At 49.1% G+C, this 19,610-nt stretch overlaps 1 protein-coding gene and 1 long non-coding RNA gene across 5 annotated transcripts; one reads left to right on the top strand and one right to left on the bottom strand.

Annotated features, from left to right (window-relative positions):
• The first annotated feature begins 37 nt into the window (after positions 1-37).
• Positions 38-18,345, top strand: PALB2 (partner and localizer of BRCA2). 4 transcript variants are annotated; one of them, XM_084819099.1, is made up of 13 exons: positions 38-99; positions 839-898; positions 1,062-1,161; positions 3,395-5,194; positions 6,297-6,964; positions 8,176-8,259; positions 11,254-11,415; positions 12,025-12,110; positions 12,753-12,914; positions 13,160-13,276; positions 13,392-13,479; positions 14,146-14,294; positions 15,935-18,345. In XM_084819099.1, exons 1-13 carry the CDS (start codon positions 52-54, stop codon positions 16,161-16,163), a joined length of 3,753 nt encoding a protein of 1,250 aa, XP_084675225.1. In that variant the 5' UTR covers positions 38-51; the 3' UTR covers positions 16,164-18,345. The 4 variants fall into 4 exon arrangements, with proteins under 4 accessions (XP_084675225.1, XP_084675227.1, XP_084675226.1 ...); XM_084819101.1 differs by having other exon boundaries at positions 38-737; XM_084819100.1 differs by lacking the exon at positions 8,176-8,259.
• LOC146336828 (uncharacterized) lies at positions 15,850-19,547 on the bottom strand. Its single transcript, XR_014785627.1, has 2 exons — positions 19,206-19,547; positions 15,850-16,244 (listed from the first exon to the last, which is right to left on the bottom strand). It is a non-coding gene; the product is annotated as an uncharacterized LOC146336828 (long non-coding RNA).
• Positions 19,548-19,610: the final 63 nt, after the last annotated feature.

Raw genomic sequence — 19,610 nt, 5'->3', positions numbered from 1 at the left:
TTCCGGCGCCCCGCCCCGCCCTCCGCTTGGCGCCTGCGCGTCGCGTCGCGGATGGAGCCGCCGCCGGGCGGAGGCCTCAGCCCGCGAGAGACGGCCCAGGTGGGCGCGGCCGCCTCGCCCCGCGGTGCCCCGAAGCTTGCGCGAGGCGCTGCGCGCGGGGCCGCGGCGGCGGCTTCTCAGTCCGCCTCAGAGGGGCCGGGCAGCCTCCCCGGCTGCCCGCCGGCCGCGCGAGGCCTGCGGCCGCCGCGCCCTCTTGCGGGCCGCTTCCTGGGAACGTCGCTGGGGGCCCCTCGCAGGAAGACCCCGCTCGCTCCGGGGTTCCCAGGGCTGCTGTCCCACAGGCCGCCGTGCGCGGCTCGCCCTTGCTGGGGAGGGGCGCCGAGCGCTGGCCCCTCCCGGCCTGCGGAAGAGGCGCCCTGGAGGCCGGGGCCTCTGAGGTGCCCTGTGGGCGCCCGCGGGGCTGCACTGCGCAGCCCCGGAGAGGGGCACGTCCGGGGGCACCGCCGGCCTTTGAGGAGGTCAGCCTTATTTGCCTGCTGCAGGGCTCTTGAGCTACTGCTGGTGGCCATCTGTGACTGGGTCCGGTGGGGGAGAGCAACGAGCCTGGGATGTGAGGCCGCTGCAGTTACTGGACCAGCTAAAATGCAGACTGTTGGAAGTGAGCGTTGAGGTTCCTTCTTTCTGGCTGCTTCGTTTTGGATGCATGCCTGTGTTCTTCCTCTCTCTAGCAAGGCCAGGTGGTTTGTAGTCCAGTTAACATAATTGCTGTCTAAACCTTCCCGGATGTTGTTTTAAAGTAAGTTGCGATGACCAGCTTGTCATTACCTTTGTCATCTAGCTGAAAGAAAAGCTGGCCTTATTGAAAAGAGAATACAGCAGAACATTCCACAGGTTGCAGGTGAGTACAGCAAGTGTATCTGTCCAGGCCTGCTAAATGACTGGTTTCTCTGTTTGGAGATTAGAAGATGTTTTCAGGGCATCTATGCATAAAGTGATTCATAAAATGGACAACAAACCTGATTTGTGGAATACTGACCTCACCCTCACCCCGTTCTTCACAGCGTGCTGAAAGAGCTGAGAAGGTGAAAAACTATGTCAAGAAAACAGTTGCAGAACAAAATCTGTTGCTTATGCAAGAGGAAGCTGGGGAGGACCATACAGGTAATAGCCTGGAAAGGCAGATGTGTGCTTCTTCGTGTGCGCATGTGTGCCTGTCTCTTGTGCCTGTTCTGCCCTTGTGCAGCCTCTGTTCTCTGCCTATCCCTCCCCCATTATAGAATCACTCTACTCCTCCAGGGCTTTCAGAAACTTTGAAAGAGTTAAGCTGCTTGAGCTGGCCTTTGGGGCTCAGAGGTAAGCCTGGAAAGAACAGGGAAATGCCAGCAAACCTGATTGCAGTTTATTCTGTTCCAAACCTTTTTGCTGGGGATTATTGAATTCCCTTAATCAGAATTCTGCGGAGATTTTTGGGTAACGTGGGTTCCTAGCTCAGAACTGGCCTCTTGTTTTGGCACGTTCACAGATACTTAATTTCTAAAATGAAGGGAGTTGGTGCTGATGGCTGCCTAAAAGTCATGCAGTGTGGACCAGAAGCTTTTGCTTGTACTTCCAGAAGTATATGGGCTGGCTATGATGATTCATGGGGAGGGAAAGGTCCTCTAAATATGTTATTACTGTATCACCTGTTTCCAAGTTGAACCCCAGCTTTGGAAACCAGGCCCAAGAAGCTCAGACTAAGTTTTGTGCCCAGCCAAGTGACCATTTAGACCAGTGGTTGGAAATGTTTGGCCTACAGGGCACTTATGGCCTGTGAGACCTCTCCATCTGGCCCAGCTGAGGCCCTGTGCTGCCTTCCTCCCTGAGGCCCCACACACAGGAGCTACCGCCTCAAGGAAACTTTGCTCCCAAACGCTTTGCTCACCTCTCATCCTTTTGGATGGGAAAGGTGAGTGGGAAACAAACCTGGCTCAGTCAGCTGCTATCGTGAGGCACTACTCTTATGCCTTTTTTGCATTCAGGGGAATCCCAATCAGATCAGCTGCAACCTTGTGCCCCTCCCCTCCTCTTGAAACACAGCAGCTAGGCTGCATTATTCTAGCCATCTGGAGCTATTGTTCTGTGATCCCTTCTTGCAATTTCCCTGCGCCCATGCTTGCGGCATGCTCTGGACTGGCTTACAGAAGTCAGCTTGCGGTAGGTTGGGTCCGTCGTTGGGCAAGGATCGGGCTAGCTGCCTCTTCAGTCTCTTCAGACTCTGATACCCCGACTAAGTGGGAAGGGTCACTGTACTCTCAAGCAACTAGTGTAAATCCTCTGTCACCACAAGAGCTAGCAGTCAGAGAATGATTGGATAAAAATATGTTTGCCTGTTTCGCTTGTGACTGGAACAAATTTACACTTTTAAAATAAATGTACTACAAATAAACCAGCCAAGGTGAAAACAAAAAAAATGTTCTTTTTAAAAAGATCATTTACCATTTCTTGAACTTTGAGGTCAAAAGCACGTGATGTGAGATCAGGTGCTGTTTGGGGTGGAGCAAATAAGCTGGCACTGAACCATTGAGGACTAGGAGACTGACACGGAGTCAAGAAAAATACTGTTTTGTTATTGAAGTTAGAGCTTTGAACTTTTTCAAAGTTTCAGGATTTGAAAATGTTTTTAAAAAATAATAAAAATTAAAGTAAAACGACAATACAAGTTTCTTCCAGTGCATTGATTCTGTTGCTTCATGTCATCTTTTCCTCTTCTTTTTGGTGTCTTGTCTGTCTGTTTTCGTCTCTTGTTTTCGCTCTTTTCCCATCTGGTGCCCTTTCAGCTCTTTCTCCTCAGCATCTCTTCCACCTCTTAACTATCACCAACTGACTTTTCAGCCCCTTTCCCAACGTTCTGTGCCTGTCCTTTTATTGGTCCAACACTCTAGGAGCTCACAGGAGTAAGCATTATTACATGTGCATACACATGCTGTGTTACATGTTGTGTATACCCCACACCGTGCATGTAATGTATTAACCTCCCCTTTGCCTCATCTCTTCTCCCATCCCGGGCTGCCTAAAGCTTGAGCTTTGAACTTTTTCAAAGTGTCAAAATTTTGTGCATGTCTGCACTGCTCAAGCTTCAGTTTAAAACAAAAATGAGTAAAATTGGTCTGGTAGATCTCTAGTTATAAGCCTTACGCTACCATATTCTTATATAACATTCCATTGAAAGTGCCAGGATCAGTGCCTCAAACCAAGCATCTGGCATTTCTTTAGGTAGTTAAATACAGTTTTCTGTTGGAACAATTTTAATAGTATCCCATTTTCAACTTTTTGGTTTAAATGTGCTTAGTTTTGCTGTGATGAGTGCTTCCTTGATGCAGAAAAGGCTACTTAGGAACTGTATTTCTGTTCACAGCACCCATCAGCCAGGTGTCCCCAGAGGCCTCAGAGAAGGTCCCAGTTGGTATTTGTTCAGAGACTAGCACTGTAAAAACTACATCGGTCACCTTTGAGCCTGAGGACTTCAGCCGAGATGGCAGCTTGCCAAAAAACTCTGGTTCCAAATCTACCAGCCGGGACTGCAAAAAGGTTCTGTTTAGCCTTGCAGAGTCTGTTCCTGAGAGAGACCAGAACCTGCTGTCAAAAAGTAGAACCAAAGCACACCGGAGAGCAACTTTGGCTTTGGAGGAGGGAGGAGAATTTGTGTGTGAGGCACTTCAGAGAACTGCTGGATGCCAGCTAGAGCATGACACAGGCAGCATCAAAAGTTCTAAGTCACCCGTCTTTAAGAGAAGTAGCACCATTTTGAAGACTGACCATAACATCCCAAAGTCCTCAGTGGCCACTGTTGAAGGAAGAGATGGTAGTGTTACTTCTGTAGTGCCACAGCTAGAACATTTAGGGGAAACATCTGGAGAAATCGTCTTTCCTCAAGTATCCCATCTACAACCTTGTGTCCTGTCATATGAAAGCCAGGTGCCCTCACTTGACCATCTCTGGCATGAAGGTATCTTTGCTAGCTCTGACAATTCACCTGCCAAAATCACTGTGTCACATGCAGACATGCAGAATGAGGGGAAAGAATCTGCCCAGAAGGAAGTGGTACAAGCAGGGATTGATGAGGAAGATCTAGGTAGGTTTGTAGACTTAGCAGTGACTGGTGAGGCTTTCCAAGGAGGCGGAACTGCCCCTCGTGTGTGTGGGGATGAGATGCATAAGGAGCAAAGCCAGTGCAAGGAGGCTCAGAACTCAGATGTTGGTAACAGAGAGACTCCCACCAACAAGCCAAGTGAAAAGAGTTTAGGGGATCAGCTTGAAGCTGGCTCTCCCCTCCTGCAGGCGGCTTCTGCCGCACCCACTAAGAATCCACTAAGCTCTTGCACAGTGGTTGAAGGACTCCTGTTTCCTGTTGAATATTATGTAAGGACAACACGGCGAATATCCAGCTGCCAGAGGGAGGTGAACTTGGAGGCAGTCATTCAAAGCCAGCTGGGAAAGAGTAGGAAAGGGCAGAGAGTTACGCATAAAGAGAGGAATGCAAATCCAGCCATGACCTCCCAAGAGCTGGCAGAAAGGGATGACCATCTGAGGGCTGTTCCTTTCTCAACTCCCGATGCTAATGGGGCCACTAGTCCTCTGCAGTCTCTCCCTCTCTCTCAGGAGGGCACTGCTTTCACCAGAGGCCTGGCTCAGAGTGAGGGGTTCCTGCAGCAAAGAAGAGGGGAAAGGCCGAGAGGGGGGTCTATTCGTAGGGCCTCATCCTGCATGCCACAAGATCTGTTCGAGAACGTGGAGTTGACAGTACCCAAGACAGCTGGTTATCTTGTGTCACGTAAAGCACGAGGAAGGAAAAGGAACTGCCAGGACAGAGACAAGGCAACAGCTCTCCCTGTGGATACTGGTGGCAATGTGGAAGCCAAGCAGAGTGGCAGGAAGTGGCCAACAGAGTCTGCACTTTCTGCTGGCGGATGCTTCAAGGTTGACTTAGAAACTGTCCAGAACTCACATGTGAACTTGGTCACTGAATCTGCCTCCACCTTTGTGAGAGGCCTGGAAGAACACTGTGAGGTGTGTCCTTCTGAGAGTCAGCCTCCTGAACAGGCTGGGAATTGGAACCACACCAGCGCCAAGCTGAGACAACTGGTTAAAGCTGCTTTGCCTCAATGTGAGCCTTCCGTGGCCTCTCTGAAAAGCAAGGAAAGGGGAGTATCTCAAGGTATGTTCTCAGGGCTTGTTCCAAAAGACAGTGCTTGCTCCATTTAGAGATAAAGGCAGCTTCAGTTGGGCTCCTGCCTTGACCCAGGATAGTGACTCCCTGAGAGGATCCAAGAATTAATGGTTGGATCAGGCACCTGGCAGGGCTGTTTTTGGGGCAGGAGACACTCTCTTGGGGCAGGGGTTGCCTGGATGACCGTTTTCATCCCTTCTAGTAGAGCCCCGCCTTTCCTTGCTTTCTTGCCCTCTGGCTGGTTGGTAGGAGGTGCCTTCAGAGGTCTTTGTGGGGCACGGCCCTGCTGAGACAAGGACTAAACTTACTTTGCAGGCTACATTCTTTAATCTGCTGGACAATCTATAGAGGTATTGCTTCCATGAGCAGCTATCTCAGGTGGCATATCTGAGGATGGCAGAGATCTGACCTGGCAAGTCTTTTATGACAAATGGTTGGGAGTGGCACAAGAGCCCGCAAGCATTCTGGTACAGCTCCAGGTCAGCGTGGCTGCCTGAGTAATTGTGCACCACATTAATTTGGGGGAGGGCTTCTGGATTTCCACCTTGGGCACCTAAAAGCCCATTTGGGGGGCAAAATTGGTGGCGTTTGAATTTTCCTCACTGTTTGGACCTTGGCTGTTCATAGTGCGAAAGTGCTGAGGAACTGGAAGGCCCAGGGCTTCAAAGCGCATGTGGAAGAACACTGGAGCCCTCTGCAGCTGTAAATATTCACCAGGAGAACTCTGAGATTCTAGGGAGCTTTCAAGGCACCGCATCTAGGTCAGGGGTAGGCAACCTGGACCCCTCGAGATGTTTTGGACTGCAGTACCCATAATCCCTGACTATTGGCCATGCTGGCTGGGGTTTATGAAAGTTGTAGACCAAAACATCTGGAGGGCACCAGGTTCCCTAGGAGTATTCAGCAAAAGGGAATTTGGAGAATGTATTTTGAACCAAAAGTTCATCTGCTTCTGGTCTGAAGCAGGATGAAGTTAAGTATCCTAGGAGTTTTCTGTTATGGCCTAGAGGAACATCTTCATGGCTGCAGCACACAATAGGCTCTGATCTCATAAGTGCTCCCATAAGCTACTTCTCTTTTGTGTTTGCAGGTAGAAGGGTGGGCAGCCCACATGTGGAATCCTTTCCCCTCAAGAATACTGAGGTGTCCAGTCTCAAGTGGCCGGCTCCTAGCTTGGATCTCGAAGAGTTCCACTTACCTGAAGATGAATTTGGCCTCCTTAAATCAGAAAAACTCAAACTGTTTGCTGTGAAACCGCTGGAGACTTTCGATGCTGGCCTTCAGTGTGGAAGTAATGCATCAGCCTCAGGAGGGAATCTCGATCATGTTCTCATTTCGGCAGTGAAAGAGCCATCAATGCCACCACTGTTCCCGCAGTGCTTACACAAGAAAGGCTTTTCCTCAAGTGAGTTGCTCCTTTCGCCAGCCCTGGAGGCTGTAAGCAGCCTGCTGGAATCCCAGCTGCCTACTCCAGTTTTCCCCATTGTGGGGGCAACCCCAGCCTCACAGGCTTTGCTTCACAGTGAGGCCTTGCCAGACACATTTTGTGCATCTCCTTTGCAAGTGAACGCTAACATCACAGACAAGCCAGGCACCTTTGCAGATGCTGCTTCTTTGCCAAGAAGTGGCACAAGGATGTCATGGTCACAAGGTCAAAGTGGAACCAGTTGGAAGCCTGAAGAGAAAGTTGTGAGCCTTGAGGAAAGGCAGTTCCCTGCTGGCGAGTCTACTGAGCACTGCAGTGAAGCCCCCAAACAGGTAAATGGGGATGGAGCCTCTGGGGAGTGCCAGCCTCATGCTGTTTTATGTCAGAATTGTAGAGGTCAGTAGGTTGCCCTGGGAGAATGCAAAGATGGTTCAGGCAGAACCCAAATCAGCGGCAAGCAGTGAGGACCTTCCAAAGCCTGCAGTCAACATTGACATCTTCCCTCCCTCCAAAATTCCTCTGTACTGCCTCTGTACTTCCTTGGTGTTCATTTCTCCAACTCTTGAGTCCACTTAGCTTCCTATCCCTCAACCTTCCTGCCTGCTCAGCCTCACCGCCCCTTCCTGCTAACCGCATTCTCCAGTCATTAGACTTGTGTGACATTTTTCCATTTTCCCAACCAAACTGACCTTTCACATTCCTCACAGAAGTTGGATCAATTGTCAGCAATCAGTTGTCATGGCTGAAAGTTTTCCTCTGAGCAGTTAGAATGTTCACAACCATACAACTACAGGCATGCTCCTGGTGGTTCCACATGGACCTATGGCCTGATTGGAGTCCACCTGGAGAAGAGCCTTCAGTGGTGGCCCCCTTCCTGTGGAACTGCCTGCCCCTGGAGGTCGGGCAGGTGCCAACACTGTGTTGCTTCCGGCGCCTCCTGAAAACAGCTCTATTCCAGGAAGCATTCCTTAACTGACCAGCCACTGTTTTATTGGCATTCTGTTTTTAAAACAAATGATTTTAATATGGTGTTTTAATTCTTTTAATGTTTTTACTATTTTACCTCTGTAGTAAATATTTTACTATTTTAATACCTTTACTATTTTACAGAATCTGTTTTAGATGTGGAGTGGTGTACAAATGTTGTAAATAAGTAAACTACATCCCGGAATCTCAGCAAGTGGCTGGATTGGCTATGTGTATCTAGCCTACTAGATAGGAAGGACTCCATGTTAAAAAGAAGGCAGCCTAGTCCAGCCTTCCACCCTAAGGTATCCTTTAGGTACCCTTGGTACAGATGAAGAATGTCCAGCATTCCAGGGGCTGGATCTAGCTGGAATAGTAAGAGTTTACACTTGCCTCTTAACTTCTAGAGGGGTAGAATACTTTCCAAATGGCCCTGATTTGGGACTGGGCTCAGGTACCGTATTCCAAATCAGATTCTTGGAGAGCCATTTGGAACACATTTCACTCCCCTGGAAGCTGAGGCAAGCATGGAACTCTTTCTGTGTGGATCATCACCTATCTTGATATTTTGTCCCAGAATGAAATGGCGGTAGAAGACTCGGCACAGGCCCTGGAGGACAACCAGAGACGAGGGAGCTTGCAGATGACCTCAAAACTAAAGGTTAAAGGAGAAAACAGCTGAATTGTCAAAAAAGAGAAAAAAGTTATTTATGACCGTAACTGTTTCTGCGTGTTTTTTAAAAATGCCCTGCTCAGAAACCTACCTGCTGCTGGGCACAGATATGTCTTTTTATGTGTGAGATTGGGCCTAATCAAGACAATGCTACTTACTCTTGTTAGGAACTTATTTGTTTCATAGAGGCTCAATTTGCTGTCCTCCTATGGAGAATAGCAGTGCCTCCTAATTGAGATGTATGGAATTGCCCCAGCCTTCTTGGCCTTTTCCCTTGCTGTTGCATCAGTAGTATCTCTGCTGCTCCTAGGAGAGGTCCCCAGGTAACCCCAGGAGTGCTGCTTTTACCAGCAGGACTAGAGTTCCAGTGTGTGCTCTCCTGCTTAGTCTTAAGGGGCAAGGAAAAAGAGAGCAAGCTACTGATGCCCTCTTTCCCATGGCCCTTTAGGGGTGGTGGTGGGTGAGAGAGTGCTTATGCAGCTTGCACAGTGCTGCTCTTCCTCTTCTGCTGGAAAGAGCCATGCCATGTATGGCTATCCCATTTGTTGGCAAGATGAGCAGGCAAAGTGTTGAGATGTCTCAGCAGGCAGCAGTAGCAGTATGGAAAGGGAGTAAGTAAGGGTTTGGGCAGCTATCTAACCATTGCAGAACTGTTTGCAAGGTGGCCATAATAACTTTTTCTACACTCTCTGGTTCCAGAAGAGGCTCTTGCAGGCGATAGAGATGTATTTATCTATCTATCTATCTATCTATCTATCTATCTATCTATCTATCTATCTATCACATTTATATCCAGCCCTTTTTCCTCTTGCAAGGAACCCAAGGTGGCTTACATTATCCTCTTCCTCTCCATTTTATCCTCACAACAACAACCCTGTGAAGTAGGCTGGGCTGAGAGTCTGTGACTGGCCCAAAGTCACCCAGTGAGCTTCCATGGCCAAGTGGGGCCTAGAACCCTGGATCTCCGGGCTCCCAGTCAAACACTCTCACCACTACACCACGCTGGCTCTCCAACTCTCCAGATGTAGTGTGAGTTTGTACAGCTGAAAAGCCCAGGGACTTCATTCTTTCCCACTCTCGGTAGCAAGTTTCTGGAGGCAGAACAAGAGATGGTTGCAAGCACAAATCCTGAGATGAACTTACATGGTGCTGGCCGTTAAAAGGGGTTAGACAAATTCCTGGAGGAGAGGAGGACTATCAAGGACTATTGGTCAGGATGAGTGGTGCCTGCAACAGAATGTTGCAGTGTGGGGTGCTCCTCTTGGTTGGTCAGTGAGTCAGCCAGCCATACCCTCCTTCAGAATGCCCCCTTCCATTCCCCGTCCCCACTTCTAATGGCCAGTCAGTCTTTGATGGCCACTGACCATTCTTGGTCCTCATTGGGCTCTACAGAGTGCTTTTTTCTAAAGATTTTTTGTGCTTCTGGAATCCTCTCTTAAGCCTGTTGATGCCTCATTCCTGTGCATGGGTGGAGCCATTTTGGCTAAATAAGCAAAGGCACTCATGCTGGAACATTGGAAACAGAAGGAACAAGTGGGACCTGAAACAAAACCTTGCAGTGTGGAATTCGCCTGTTCAAGGTTCAGCCAGCCATGCCCTTTCCCAGGATATTCCATTCCCTTTCCCCCTGGTTCTTTTCCACCCCCCACAATCAGCATTCTGTGGCTACTTAGCATACTCAGTCCTCATTGGGCTGTTTGGGATTTTTCCCCTAAAGATTTTTTTCTACTCTTGACAACCTTGGGGGGTCCCCCAGTGGGTGATGCTGTTTTGGTTACCTAAGGATTGGCATTCAGAATATGAGTTTGTACTTAGTATATAGGCTGATGGGGGCTGAACGGAGCCTCCAGGGACAGTGGCAGTCTTGCTCTGAGCACCATCTGTTGCAGACAAATGACGGGGGCGGGGGGTGGTTGCTGTCTTTGAGCCCTGCTTGTGGGCTTCCCAGAGGCATCACTGTGGGAAAGTGGGTGTTGGGCTGGGATCCACCTTGATCTGATTCAGTAGAGCTCTTAATGGATTCTGGTGTTCTTAACTTGCCATAGTTGGAGAAGACTCAAGTTTGTGAGGCCAAGGCCTGGCTGTAAAGTAAAGGAACACTGATCCAGCCGCAGAAAGAAAATGGCAGCTGCTGTGTGGATTAAAATTCTTCAGTGTCTCCTAATAAGGTCCCAATCTTGAACTGAGGGCAGGTTTTGACAGTGCTTCATTTGAGCCAGGACATAGGCACAGAATCTGTTCACGTTGCCAGAGTTCAGCTTCGGAACCCATGGAGTAATTCTAATGAGCATACCTTTGAGCATCTGCGGGGAACATTTCCTCACCGCTGAGAAAGTATTGCCTGCCAACCTATTATCGTAGCGACTTATTTGTATTGGCACCATCAGTGTGTCTGGCAACCTTCCCCAACCTGGTGTCCTCCAGATATTTTGGACTGCTATTCCCAGCATTCCTTACCATTGGCCATGCTGGCTGGGGCTGATGGGAGTTTAAGTCCACCAGGTTGGAGAAGGCTGCCTAAGAGAAACATAAGTAAAGGCTAAGGTCAGACACGGGGGGGGGGGGGGGGGTTGGGGTGTGGAAGAAGGAAGAAGCCAAAGGAAGAGCAAAAGGCAAGGGTAACTGGGCACAAATATGCACAAATGCCATGGCCAGCTCTCAAGGATCATAGGGATGTCTGGCATGAAAAGGCAGGAAGCACATCCAGCCTGTGTGTGTCTGGGAGGAGGGCCTGGGCTTCCAGCTCATGGGCTGTGCAAATGCTTCCTGGCAGGCGCAAGAGCCTTGCTCTGGCTCTTTGTTGAAATACCCACTGGCTCTGTGTGGGAGCCCAGCAAACTCACTTCCCTGCATCATTTGCATTGAAAGGAATCAAACACCAGCCCCTTGCCTTGCTGTTGATGCTCCAGAGTGGCGAAAGGACTCTGGGAAAAGTGATTGCCTGTGTTGGAATAATTCCTACCCCCTTCTTGTTTTGGACAGAGCTTCTCTGGCTCCTGCTCAGTGGATGTGAGCACCGTGTGGTGGGAAGCTGTTGACTTCATGGAGTTGTGTATTGTGACCGCTTGTGAGACTTCTGTTTCCCTCTGGAGGCATCTGGATCCTGGTCACTGGGTCACTGTGTATACTTGGCACTTTACAAAGGTAGAAGGGGCCTTTGCTGCTGCTGCTGACAGTAATGGTGGACTGGGCCTGCCCCCTGGTGGCCATCCCCAGCCCTTTGGCACCTGCTGATTGCAGTGGTTGCCCATGTGCCACTTCTGGCGGCCGGGTCTCCAACTCATGCAAAAGCAGAGGAGGATGCCTAGGCAGCGGCATTGGGAAGGCCCAGGGAAGAAGCTGTGGCTCTGAGGGTGCCCTTGGCCTAGTAGTCTTTGGACCCAGATACTCCTCCCGCCCCCTTGGAGAGCCAAGATGTATCCCTGATATACTCCTTTAGGTATGTAGATATTTAGCCCCAACGTTGCCTTGCCATGTCCTCTTACCTTGCCTTTGGGCTGGTAAAGCCTTTCTTGTCCAGTTCTGCTGATGTTTCTGAGGCCACACCAGTTTGTAACTGTAAAGAATGAATGAACAAGTCAGCCCCACGGAACTCATTGCTGCATAACCAGGTTGAGTCCCTGTACAGGTGATGAGGAGTCGTTCTTCAGATCCTTTATGCAAACCATTTCCAGATGACAGACTAGGGGAGATTTAGCCTGAAAGAGAAGTATGGAGGAGCAGGAGTTGAATTCTGTTGTTTTGCTTCTGCAGGTTCCGGTCATTCAAATTGTTCCCCTGCCAGGTGTCCACAGCCTTGTGTGTGTGGCGTTGGGAGACCTGGAGATTACAGAGATAAGGTGAGTTGTGTTTCTTTAGGTTGAGAAGTCTCTTCAGAGCTTCACATTGTGTGTTCCTCAGAAACATTCTTGTGCACCTTAAGTGACACTTCAAAATGCATTACTGTTTTATGCTCTGAGCAAAGGCCAAAACCTGTTTTGCCGAGAATGGTTCCTCCAGGCCAAGCAGTTTATTAGTCTTAGTGGTTATTTTGTAGTGCCACAAAAGAGAGGAGAGCTTGAGCCTTCTTCTACATGCTCTTGTGTAAGCTGCAACACTCAGTAAGCTATTTTACAGGCTAATTAGCATGACATCTGTGCAAGAAAGATGGGAATTTCACATCAAGGACCTTTTAGTTTTTGGAAGAATCAGATGTACAGAATTTCCTTGTAATATTCTGTGAGAGAGTTGAACACAAAAGACCGAAGTGTCAAAGTTCACAATTCATATTGCAAGAGTCACAGGGAGAGAATTCTGGAGGCTATGTCAAATACCCTATTTTTCTCTTAGAATAATACAGTGGCATTTTTACTAAGACATTAAGGCCACATTTCTAAATATACCTACCTATAGTAAATGCCGTTTGACACCAGTGGGGCTTGGTTCCAAGCAAATATGCTTAGGATCATATCTAAAGGCTAACAAGCATTGTTTTCTTCTAGGTTTTTGTTTCATTCTTCTCCAGATGACTGTGTTAAACATTTGCTGGTCAAAGCTGGGAACGTAAAAGCTGTTCTTGGACTGAAGAGCAGGAGGCTGGTCAGTAGCTGTGGCTCACTCCAAGACCAAGAAGTGGAAGTCATATTCTTCTCTGAGGCAGGAAGGTGAGAAAAACCATACTGGACTGTACTTCTAAAATATAGATAGATAGCAGCCTTAGTAAGACCACTCTTGAACAGTGGCTAACAAATATATGAAATACCTGAAAGCAAGGTGTGGGGGTGTCGCTGCTCTCCTGGAGCTCCAGCATCGTCAAAAGGTCTCTTTCTACCTTGTTACCAGTGTGGGAGCCACCTTCTGCTTCTGTAGGCTGAGCGTTGACATCCATGGCGGTTTCTGTACTTTGCAGGAGCGATGAGAGACGGGCTTTAATGCCTCCTGAAGAGACCATTTTGGCTTTTGCTGAAGTGGAGGGGATGCAGGAAGCTTTGGTTGGCATGACAGCCATGAACTGTGTGCTGGTCTGGTAAGCATCCATCTGGAGTTTGTTTTGGTAGCCATGTGGGTTTTCCAGGAAATTTTGAACGTCTACTACCATGTTCTCCAATGGGGGCAGTCATGTGTATTTTCACTTTATGCAGGAACCTGAGAACTGGACAGCTGCTGAGGAAGATGTCTGTTGGCTATTCCTACCCTGCATCTGTCTGCCACAAGGCCTACTCTGACTCGGTATGTCTGTTAAAGCAGACGGCACTGTGAAATATGCAATATGCAGAGCTGCCATTTGGGATGGGGGAGGGGCTTCTGGGATATTCAGATTGCATTCACAGCATTCTCCCCACAGTCCAGCATTTGCACTGGCTTCCTTTTTCTCTCTGGACACCATTCAAGGTCAGGTTTTGATCTAGAAAGCCCTAAAGCACTTTGGCTCTCTACAAGTTTAGGGTTTCTTTTCTGTGACAACTGTGATTCTGCCCACCACACCTGTGAGGTAGGAGAGGCCACAAGACACCCTTCGCTGTGTGTTTTGGAGGCTGGGCTGTCACCACCCCTGTGATTAATAACAACCCATAACCTCAGCATTTGGGTTTAAGCTTGTACTTAGGAGAAGGATAGGCCCCTTTTCCAGAGCTTTCTTTATTCTCTGCGAAAACCAGGTAGTCCAGCATGTGAGTAAAACCAACCTCTCAGGCTAGGCAAAGGAAATAACTCTGCTTCAGTTTCCAAGTAAGTATATTTATTCAAGAACCAAGCAGAGAGAAGTTCAGAAGTGGTCAGCTTCTTTAAAATAAAATGAAACCTAGAATTAACTAGCTAAGGCTTTACCAACTGCTGCTAATTTTGTTGATAGCTGCACTGATGTTCCCATTTATGCTTTTTTTCCTTGTGCTTCAGGGTCTCCTGTTCGTGGTTTTAAGTCACCCACATGCCAAGGAGAGCAAGACATGTGGGAACCCTGCCTTCCAGGTAGTTGCGCTCAATCCCAAGACAGCCAGGAGCACTGGGGTTATGTTCTTATCCCTCCCACTGGGGATCAGAGGAAGGCAAGTTGTTGCTTTGGAAAGCGTTTAATTGGTCCCCTTGAAAACCAGCAGGTAGAACAGCAGATTGCAGCTAAGCTAGGGCATCACCTGAACATTGGAAGCTGCCTTGTACTGGACCACTGATCATCCATCTGGCCTCGTTTTGGTCTGCTCTGATAGCAGCTCTTCAGGGTCTTTTGGCAGTGGTCGCCCCTTAACCCTGCTACTTTAGATCATTTTATCTTGGGATGGAGTGGACCAGAGGTGTCCTGCATGCAGGGCTTGTGCTTCCCTGCTTGATTCTAGTTATTCGTTCCTGTTGACGCTTCAGTGGCAACAGGTCACTGGCAAGGCGCTGCCTTCTTCTTGCCAGCTGCCTGTGCAGATTTCTGATTTAAGTGCCAGAGCTTCCTGGACACTGTTCAGGGCAGCTGCTTCCATTCTTCCCCTTCAAGGAAGGTCATGACACGAGTTCCTAATCAAGCCTCTCCTAGTGTGTCATGATGGGTTATCATTTAAGTGCAGGACACATTTCCCCCACCAGCTTTTCTGCCCTTGGAACATACTCGGCCTTTGTTGAAGTTGCTTCCTTTTGTAGCAAGGATCAAAGAATCTTGAACTGTAAACTGCTGTGTTAGATTTCAAAGACAAAATGAAATTCGTCAAGAAGCGAATACCTGGCGAGAAGCTTCAGCATTTAAGACCTGACTTTCTGGTGCTCTCTTTGCTGCAGGTGCCTGTAGGTGCCTTTGGCATGTTCCAGCTGAAAGTTCTCCTGTCCAAGCCCCACTGGAAGGAGCAACTCATGTTAATTGCAGTGGGGCCTGCGCAGGAGAGCATCTGCTGTACAGTGCTCCTCACGTGAAGTGGCAGAAGCCAGTCTTGAGCCCTTCTACCAGGTCCTGTGCACGGTTTGTCATGCTGCACAGCATCCAGTAAAGAGCCATTGAGCCACACCAGCATTTCCCAGAGTCTTGTAGTTGAGGTGCACTTTTTTATGAATTAAAAAGGGAGACACACTTTGCTCTCTGCTCATAGAGTGTGCTAGGCTTAAGGATTACCTGCCCCCAGGGGAGCCCCCCACCCCCCAAATGAGTCACTGATCTGGGCATACCTCCAGGCCAGAAGGCAGCAAGCCCTGAGCAATGACTTATGCAGAGAAGGATGCTGGTGGATCCTTTGGGCTCACTGGAGGAGCCTTGAATGATTTACTTTTTCAGATCACCTGACTGGGGAATGACGACATTAACCCCTAACTGCAATAGGACTGCACTGAACTGCTCCCCCCTGCCCTGCCCCACACATGTAACAACCTTTCAAATGGACACACACGCACTGTTGAGGAACTGCTGCTTTTATATTTGTTAGCCACCTTGATTTGGACAATGAAAAGGGGGTATATTCAGGTCCCAAGGCTGAGATAAGGCAGGTTGGTGCCTGGGAGAGAACCTTTTTGAATGTAGCACCTTGAGTTTTGAATAGCCTCCTGAGAGAGGTACACCTGGCCCCTTTACTACCCACTTTTAGGTGGACAGTGGAGACCGCTTTATTTAGGCAGACACTTTTAGGATCCTGCTTTTATTTTTATTTGACATAAGCCTTATAAAGTTGTGAAAAAGGCACGATCTAGAAGATAATGACAGCAATGTTTTTGGCACTAGGTACTTGGAAGGTGAAGTGAGGGGTGCTTCAGCAGCAGCTGTGCTGACATCTGGAACCATTGCTGTGTGGGATTTATTTCTGGGCCAGTGCACAGCTCTGCTGCCTCCCAGTTCTGAGGGGAGCTGGTCTCTTGTCAGGTGGTCAGTCACAGGCACTTGTCTGCTGGCTGGACAAAAAGATGGCAGTGTTTACATCTACAGTTACACAGCAAGCCTGCGCTCTACTTGAGGGACTCGTCAGTTTGGAGAAGAATTGTTTGAACAGGATTTCCTGTGACTGAAGAGCTCCTCGCTGGTGTCGGATCCATTTCTGTGGGAGACAAGGCATTCTGTTAGTTCCACAAGTGTTATGGACTGGTGCTAGGAGATGTCAGCTCCATTTCTGCTGCTCTTATCTAAGGAATTGACACTGGGCACAATCCACCTGGAATGTTTCCTCTGCAAGGTGCACTGGAGTTAACAGGAGCTGCACAAAAGGCACAGCCCTGTGCAAAAATCATTGTTTGGTTGCAATTAAACTCTTTGTTCAGGGTTTTTGTCTTTGAGCTGTAAAAAAAGGGGGTTGCTGGAGTTTCTTAAATGTACTATTAAAATTCCTTATAAAACACAGCAGTGAACATGTTTCTAGGTGGTGGGATATTTCTTCCAGGGAAGAGCAGTGGTAGATTGTTCTATGAAATAATGGCTTTTTGAAGCAATTGTAGTATTCTGTGTCTGTCCACTTTAAAGCTGGGGGTGGGGATATGGTGATAGCTGAGTAAAGATTCTTGATCCTTTTTTGAGCTAGTCCTCAGTAATTTCGGAAGTGACTACAAATATGAGAGGGCTCCTGAATGTGTATGGAGTATATTTTTCTGTGTGTAGCTGCCACAAACATGGGATGGAGAATTTCAGGTGCATGGAAGCATTCTCCCCACCCTGTACACAAAAGTAGAAGGGGTGCTGTGCTGCACTCTAATGGCAATGCCTTGACTATATAGACATAAAATTCAGTAGGCTGATAATTCATGAAATGGCAAGAAAACTACCTGTAGAAATAATGCAAAAGGGTGGATTTTAGTATAGCTATAGGCAGTATCTAACACTGCCGCTCCAATTACGCTACTGATGTACTGCTAGCATAAGCACCTCTAGCAGTGTGCCACTAACATAAGCTGGTGCAACAGGTTTCCCAGGGAAACTTGTCATGCCAGTTTGTGCTATTGGTGTACTGCTAGCAGTATGTCAATAGCGTAAGCAGTGGCAGTGTTGGCTACTGCCCTCTGGGCAGCAGTGTAATCATTGTAATTATTTATATCCTACCTTTCAGGATGCAAATCCTGGTAAGGTGGCTTGCGATCACCATCAAAATACATTAGTAACATCACAATATTCATTATAAATATGACAATAATGAGTATTTCCTTATCTATTTCCAATAGCGGGTAGAGGGAAAGGTAGGGAGTTCCTCGTTCTAACTCGTCTTATTTCATCTGAAAAATGTAATTTGGGTTTTTGTTTCTATACATTAAAAAAAAAAAAAGTACATTCAAATATAGTTCATTATTCCCATGTTGTGTGAAAGGGGCACCTCTGCATAATTATCCCCTCCTCCAGCACCTTCACACACCCTCAATTTCTATCCCCCCTGAAATCTGGTCACTTTCTGTCAGGGTTCTGTCAAGTTTGCACTTCCAGCCAAAAAACTGCTATAAGCAATGCACAGCTCTGGCTGCAGACTGTTCAGTTGCCCCTCGTAGCACTGGCTTTGCTGCATGCAGTGCCAGACATGCCTCCTGAGAGCTCCCGTAACTCGTAAGGTGCAGAATCTGGGCATATGTGCGTCAGCCCAGATTTTTAGAAATCAATGTGCTGTTTTGAATAAAGGAGAAATGGCTTCTTATCGTGCCTAAAGTTTTCTAAGTACTGTATAGCTATTGGAAGGTTGTACTCTAAGAGATAAGCTGTAGAGTATTAAACATTAATATATGGCTTGGCCTGGACTAATTTTACAAGTGTGCGGGGCCCTGATCCCCATCAGGAACACTGGGCTCAGGAACAGGTAGTTTAAACCTTCCCCTGCCAGGTGGTTCTTTTCCGAGACGTGGCTGCCTCTCCGTAGGGCAGGGGTGCGGAATCTCCAGCCCACCCTTGGGGCTCCTCCAGTGGGCAGGGCTTAGGCATCAGGCTCTGCTCCCTAGAGGAAACTCCTGGGAGGGCATCCCTGATCTGAGTGCCCTGGTGTGTGCCAGCTGCTGTTACATCAGAGATGGCAGCAGGGATGCTGGGGACTGGGGCTTGCCTGTGTATGGGGAAGAGGGGTCAAGCCCCACCACCTCTCATCCCTGCTGCACTCTCTGGCTTTGGAGCTTAAGACTGCTAAAAAAGCCTCCACTGACTTAAAAAAAAAAAAAAACTATAGGGAAGGGGGATGAATTCAGGGAAACCCTTTCCCGGCATCTTCAGATAGGGCTAGGAAAGAATCCTGCCTGAAAACCTGGATAGCCGCTGCCAGTCAGTGTTGACAGTACTGGGCTGGATGGACTAATAGCCTGACACAGTAAAAGGCAGCTTGCCATGTTCCTTGAGGAGGCAACTGGGTAGGGAAGCTCAATGGCATGTGGTGGTCCTGATTGTGACTGAGGCCCTATGTACTTGTGAGAAAAAAACCAGGTGTAATACAAAACCAAAAGGGAATGGGGAGGGAGGAGGGAAGGAAGCACTGGAACAGTTTGTATACGAGATGGTGTACTAGATGGAAACGTAGATCTCAAACGAAGGAAACTGCCTTCGACCGAGTGAAACCACTGGTCCATCCAGCTCAGTGTTGTCGACCAGGGGGTCAGGTAGTGGCTCGCCAGGGTTCCTGCGGCCTTTCCTAGCCCACCAGGAGATGCTGAGGATTGAACTTGGGACTTCGGCATGCAAAGTAGGGCTCCAACACTGGCCAGTGGGCCCTCCCTGCTGCCTTCCATTTCGAAAAGTTTTAAGAAGTGGGAAGAAAGTAAAAGCCAGATTCATGAAGTCAAAAACAGGTCCTCGCGGCTTCCTATGGTTTCAAAGGGGCCACCCCGCAACCACCATCAAACCACAGGGCACATCTGCCTCCACGGACTGAACCATAAGAATCACAGATCTGCCACTCGTGGGTGCCACCATGGTGCAAAAACATGGATCCTCCTTTTTCCATAGGATTTATAACCCCCCCCAAAAAAAAAAAAACTAGGCTCAAAGCACAGAGCATATCTGCCTCCAGGGACTGAACCAGAAAAGTCGCGGACCCGCCACTCACGCAGAACACGTGGGTCCAAGGCCGCCTGCGAGGCAGAGGGGCGCCGTGGGCCGGCTGCGGCTTGGTGTTTCCCGCGCAGAGATCACGGGGACCACGCCTGGCCGCGCGTTTTAGGCCGGCAGCGCCCACGAGGGGCGGGCCTGTGACTTCGGCGGCTCAGTGGCGGAGCGGAGCGGCCCTGCGGTCCGTGGCGGCCGGGGCCGCCCTGGCGCCAGGCGAGCCGGGAGGCCGTTGCTGGCGCACGGGAAGAGCCGCCCCGCGCCGCGCCCTGTCCCCTTGCGCAGGCTTCGGCGGGGGCCCCGCCCTGGGCCCCGCCCGCGCTGTGGCGCCGCGCCGCGCCCCGCCCCCCTGCGCGCCGCCCGGTCCCGGAGGCCCAGCAGGCGCGGCGCGGCGCGGGGCGGCGCG

This window comes from Heloderma suspectum, chromosome 12 (genome assembly GCF_057233095.1).
Source record: "Heloderma suspectum isolate Gila_16-S chromosome 12, 16-S_ref, whole genome shotgun sequence".
Classification (NCBI taxonomy): Eukaryota; Metazoa; Chordata; class Lepidosauria; order Squamata; family Helodermatidae; genus Heloderma; species Heloderma suspectum.
The sequence above is the reverse complement of the archived record's forward strand: the minus strand, read 5'-3'. Positions and strand labels throughout refer to the sequence as shown.

Coding starts and splice junctions, on each gene's coding strand:
- PALB2 (XM_084819099.1), top strand. CDS start 52: ATGGAGCCGCCGCCGGGCGGAGGCCTCAGCCCGCGAGAGACGGCCCAG. Junction 8,260..11,253: donor AGATGACCTCAAAACTAAAG/GTTAAAGGAGAA, acceptor TGTTTTGGACAG/AGCTTCTCTGGCTCCTGCTC. Junction 12,111..12,752: donor CTGGAGATTACAGAGATAAG/GTGAGTTGTGTT, acceptor GTTTTCTTCTAG/GTTTTTGTTTCATTCTTCTC.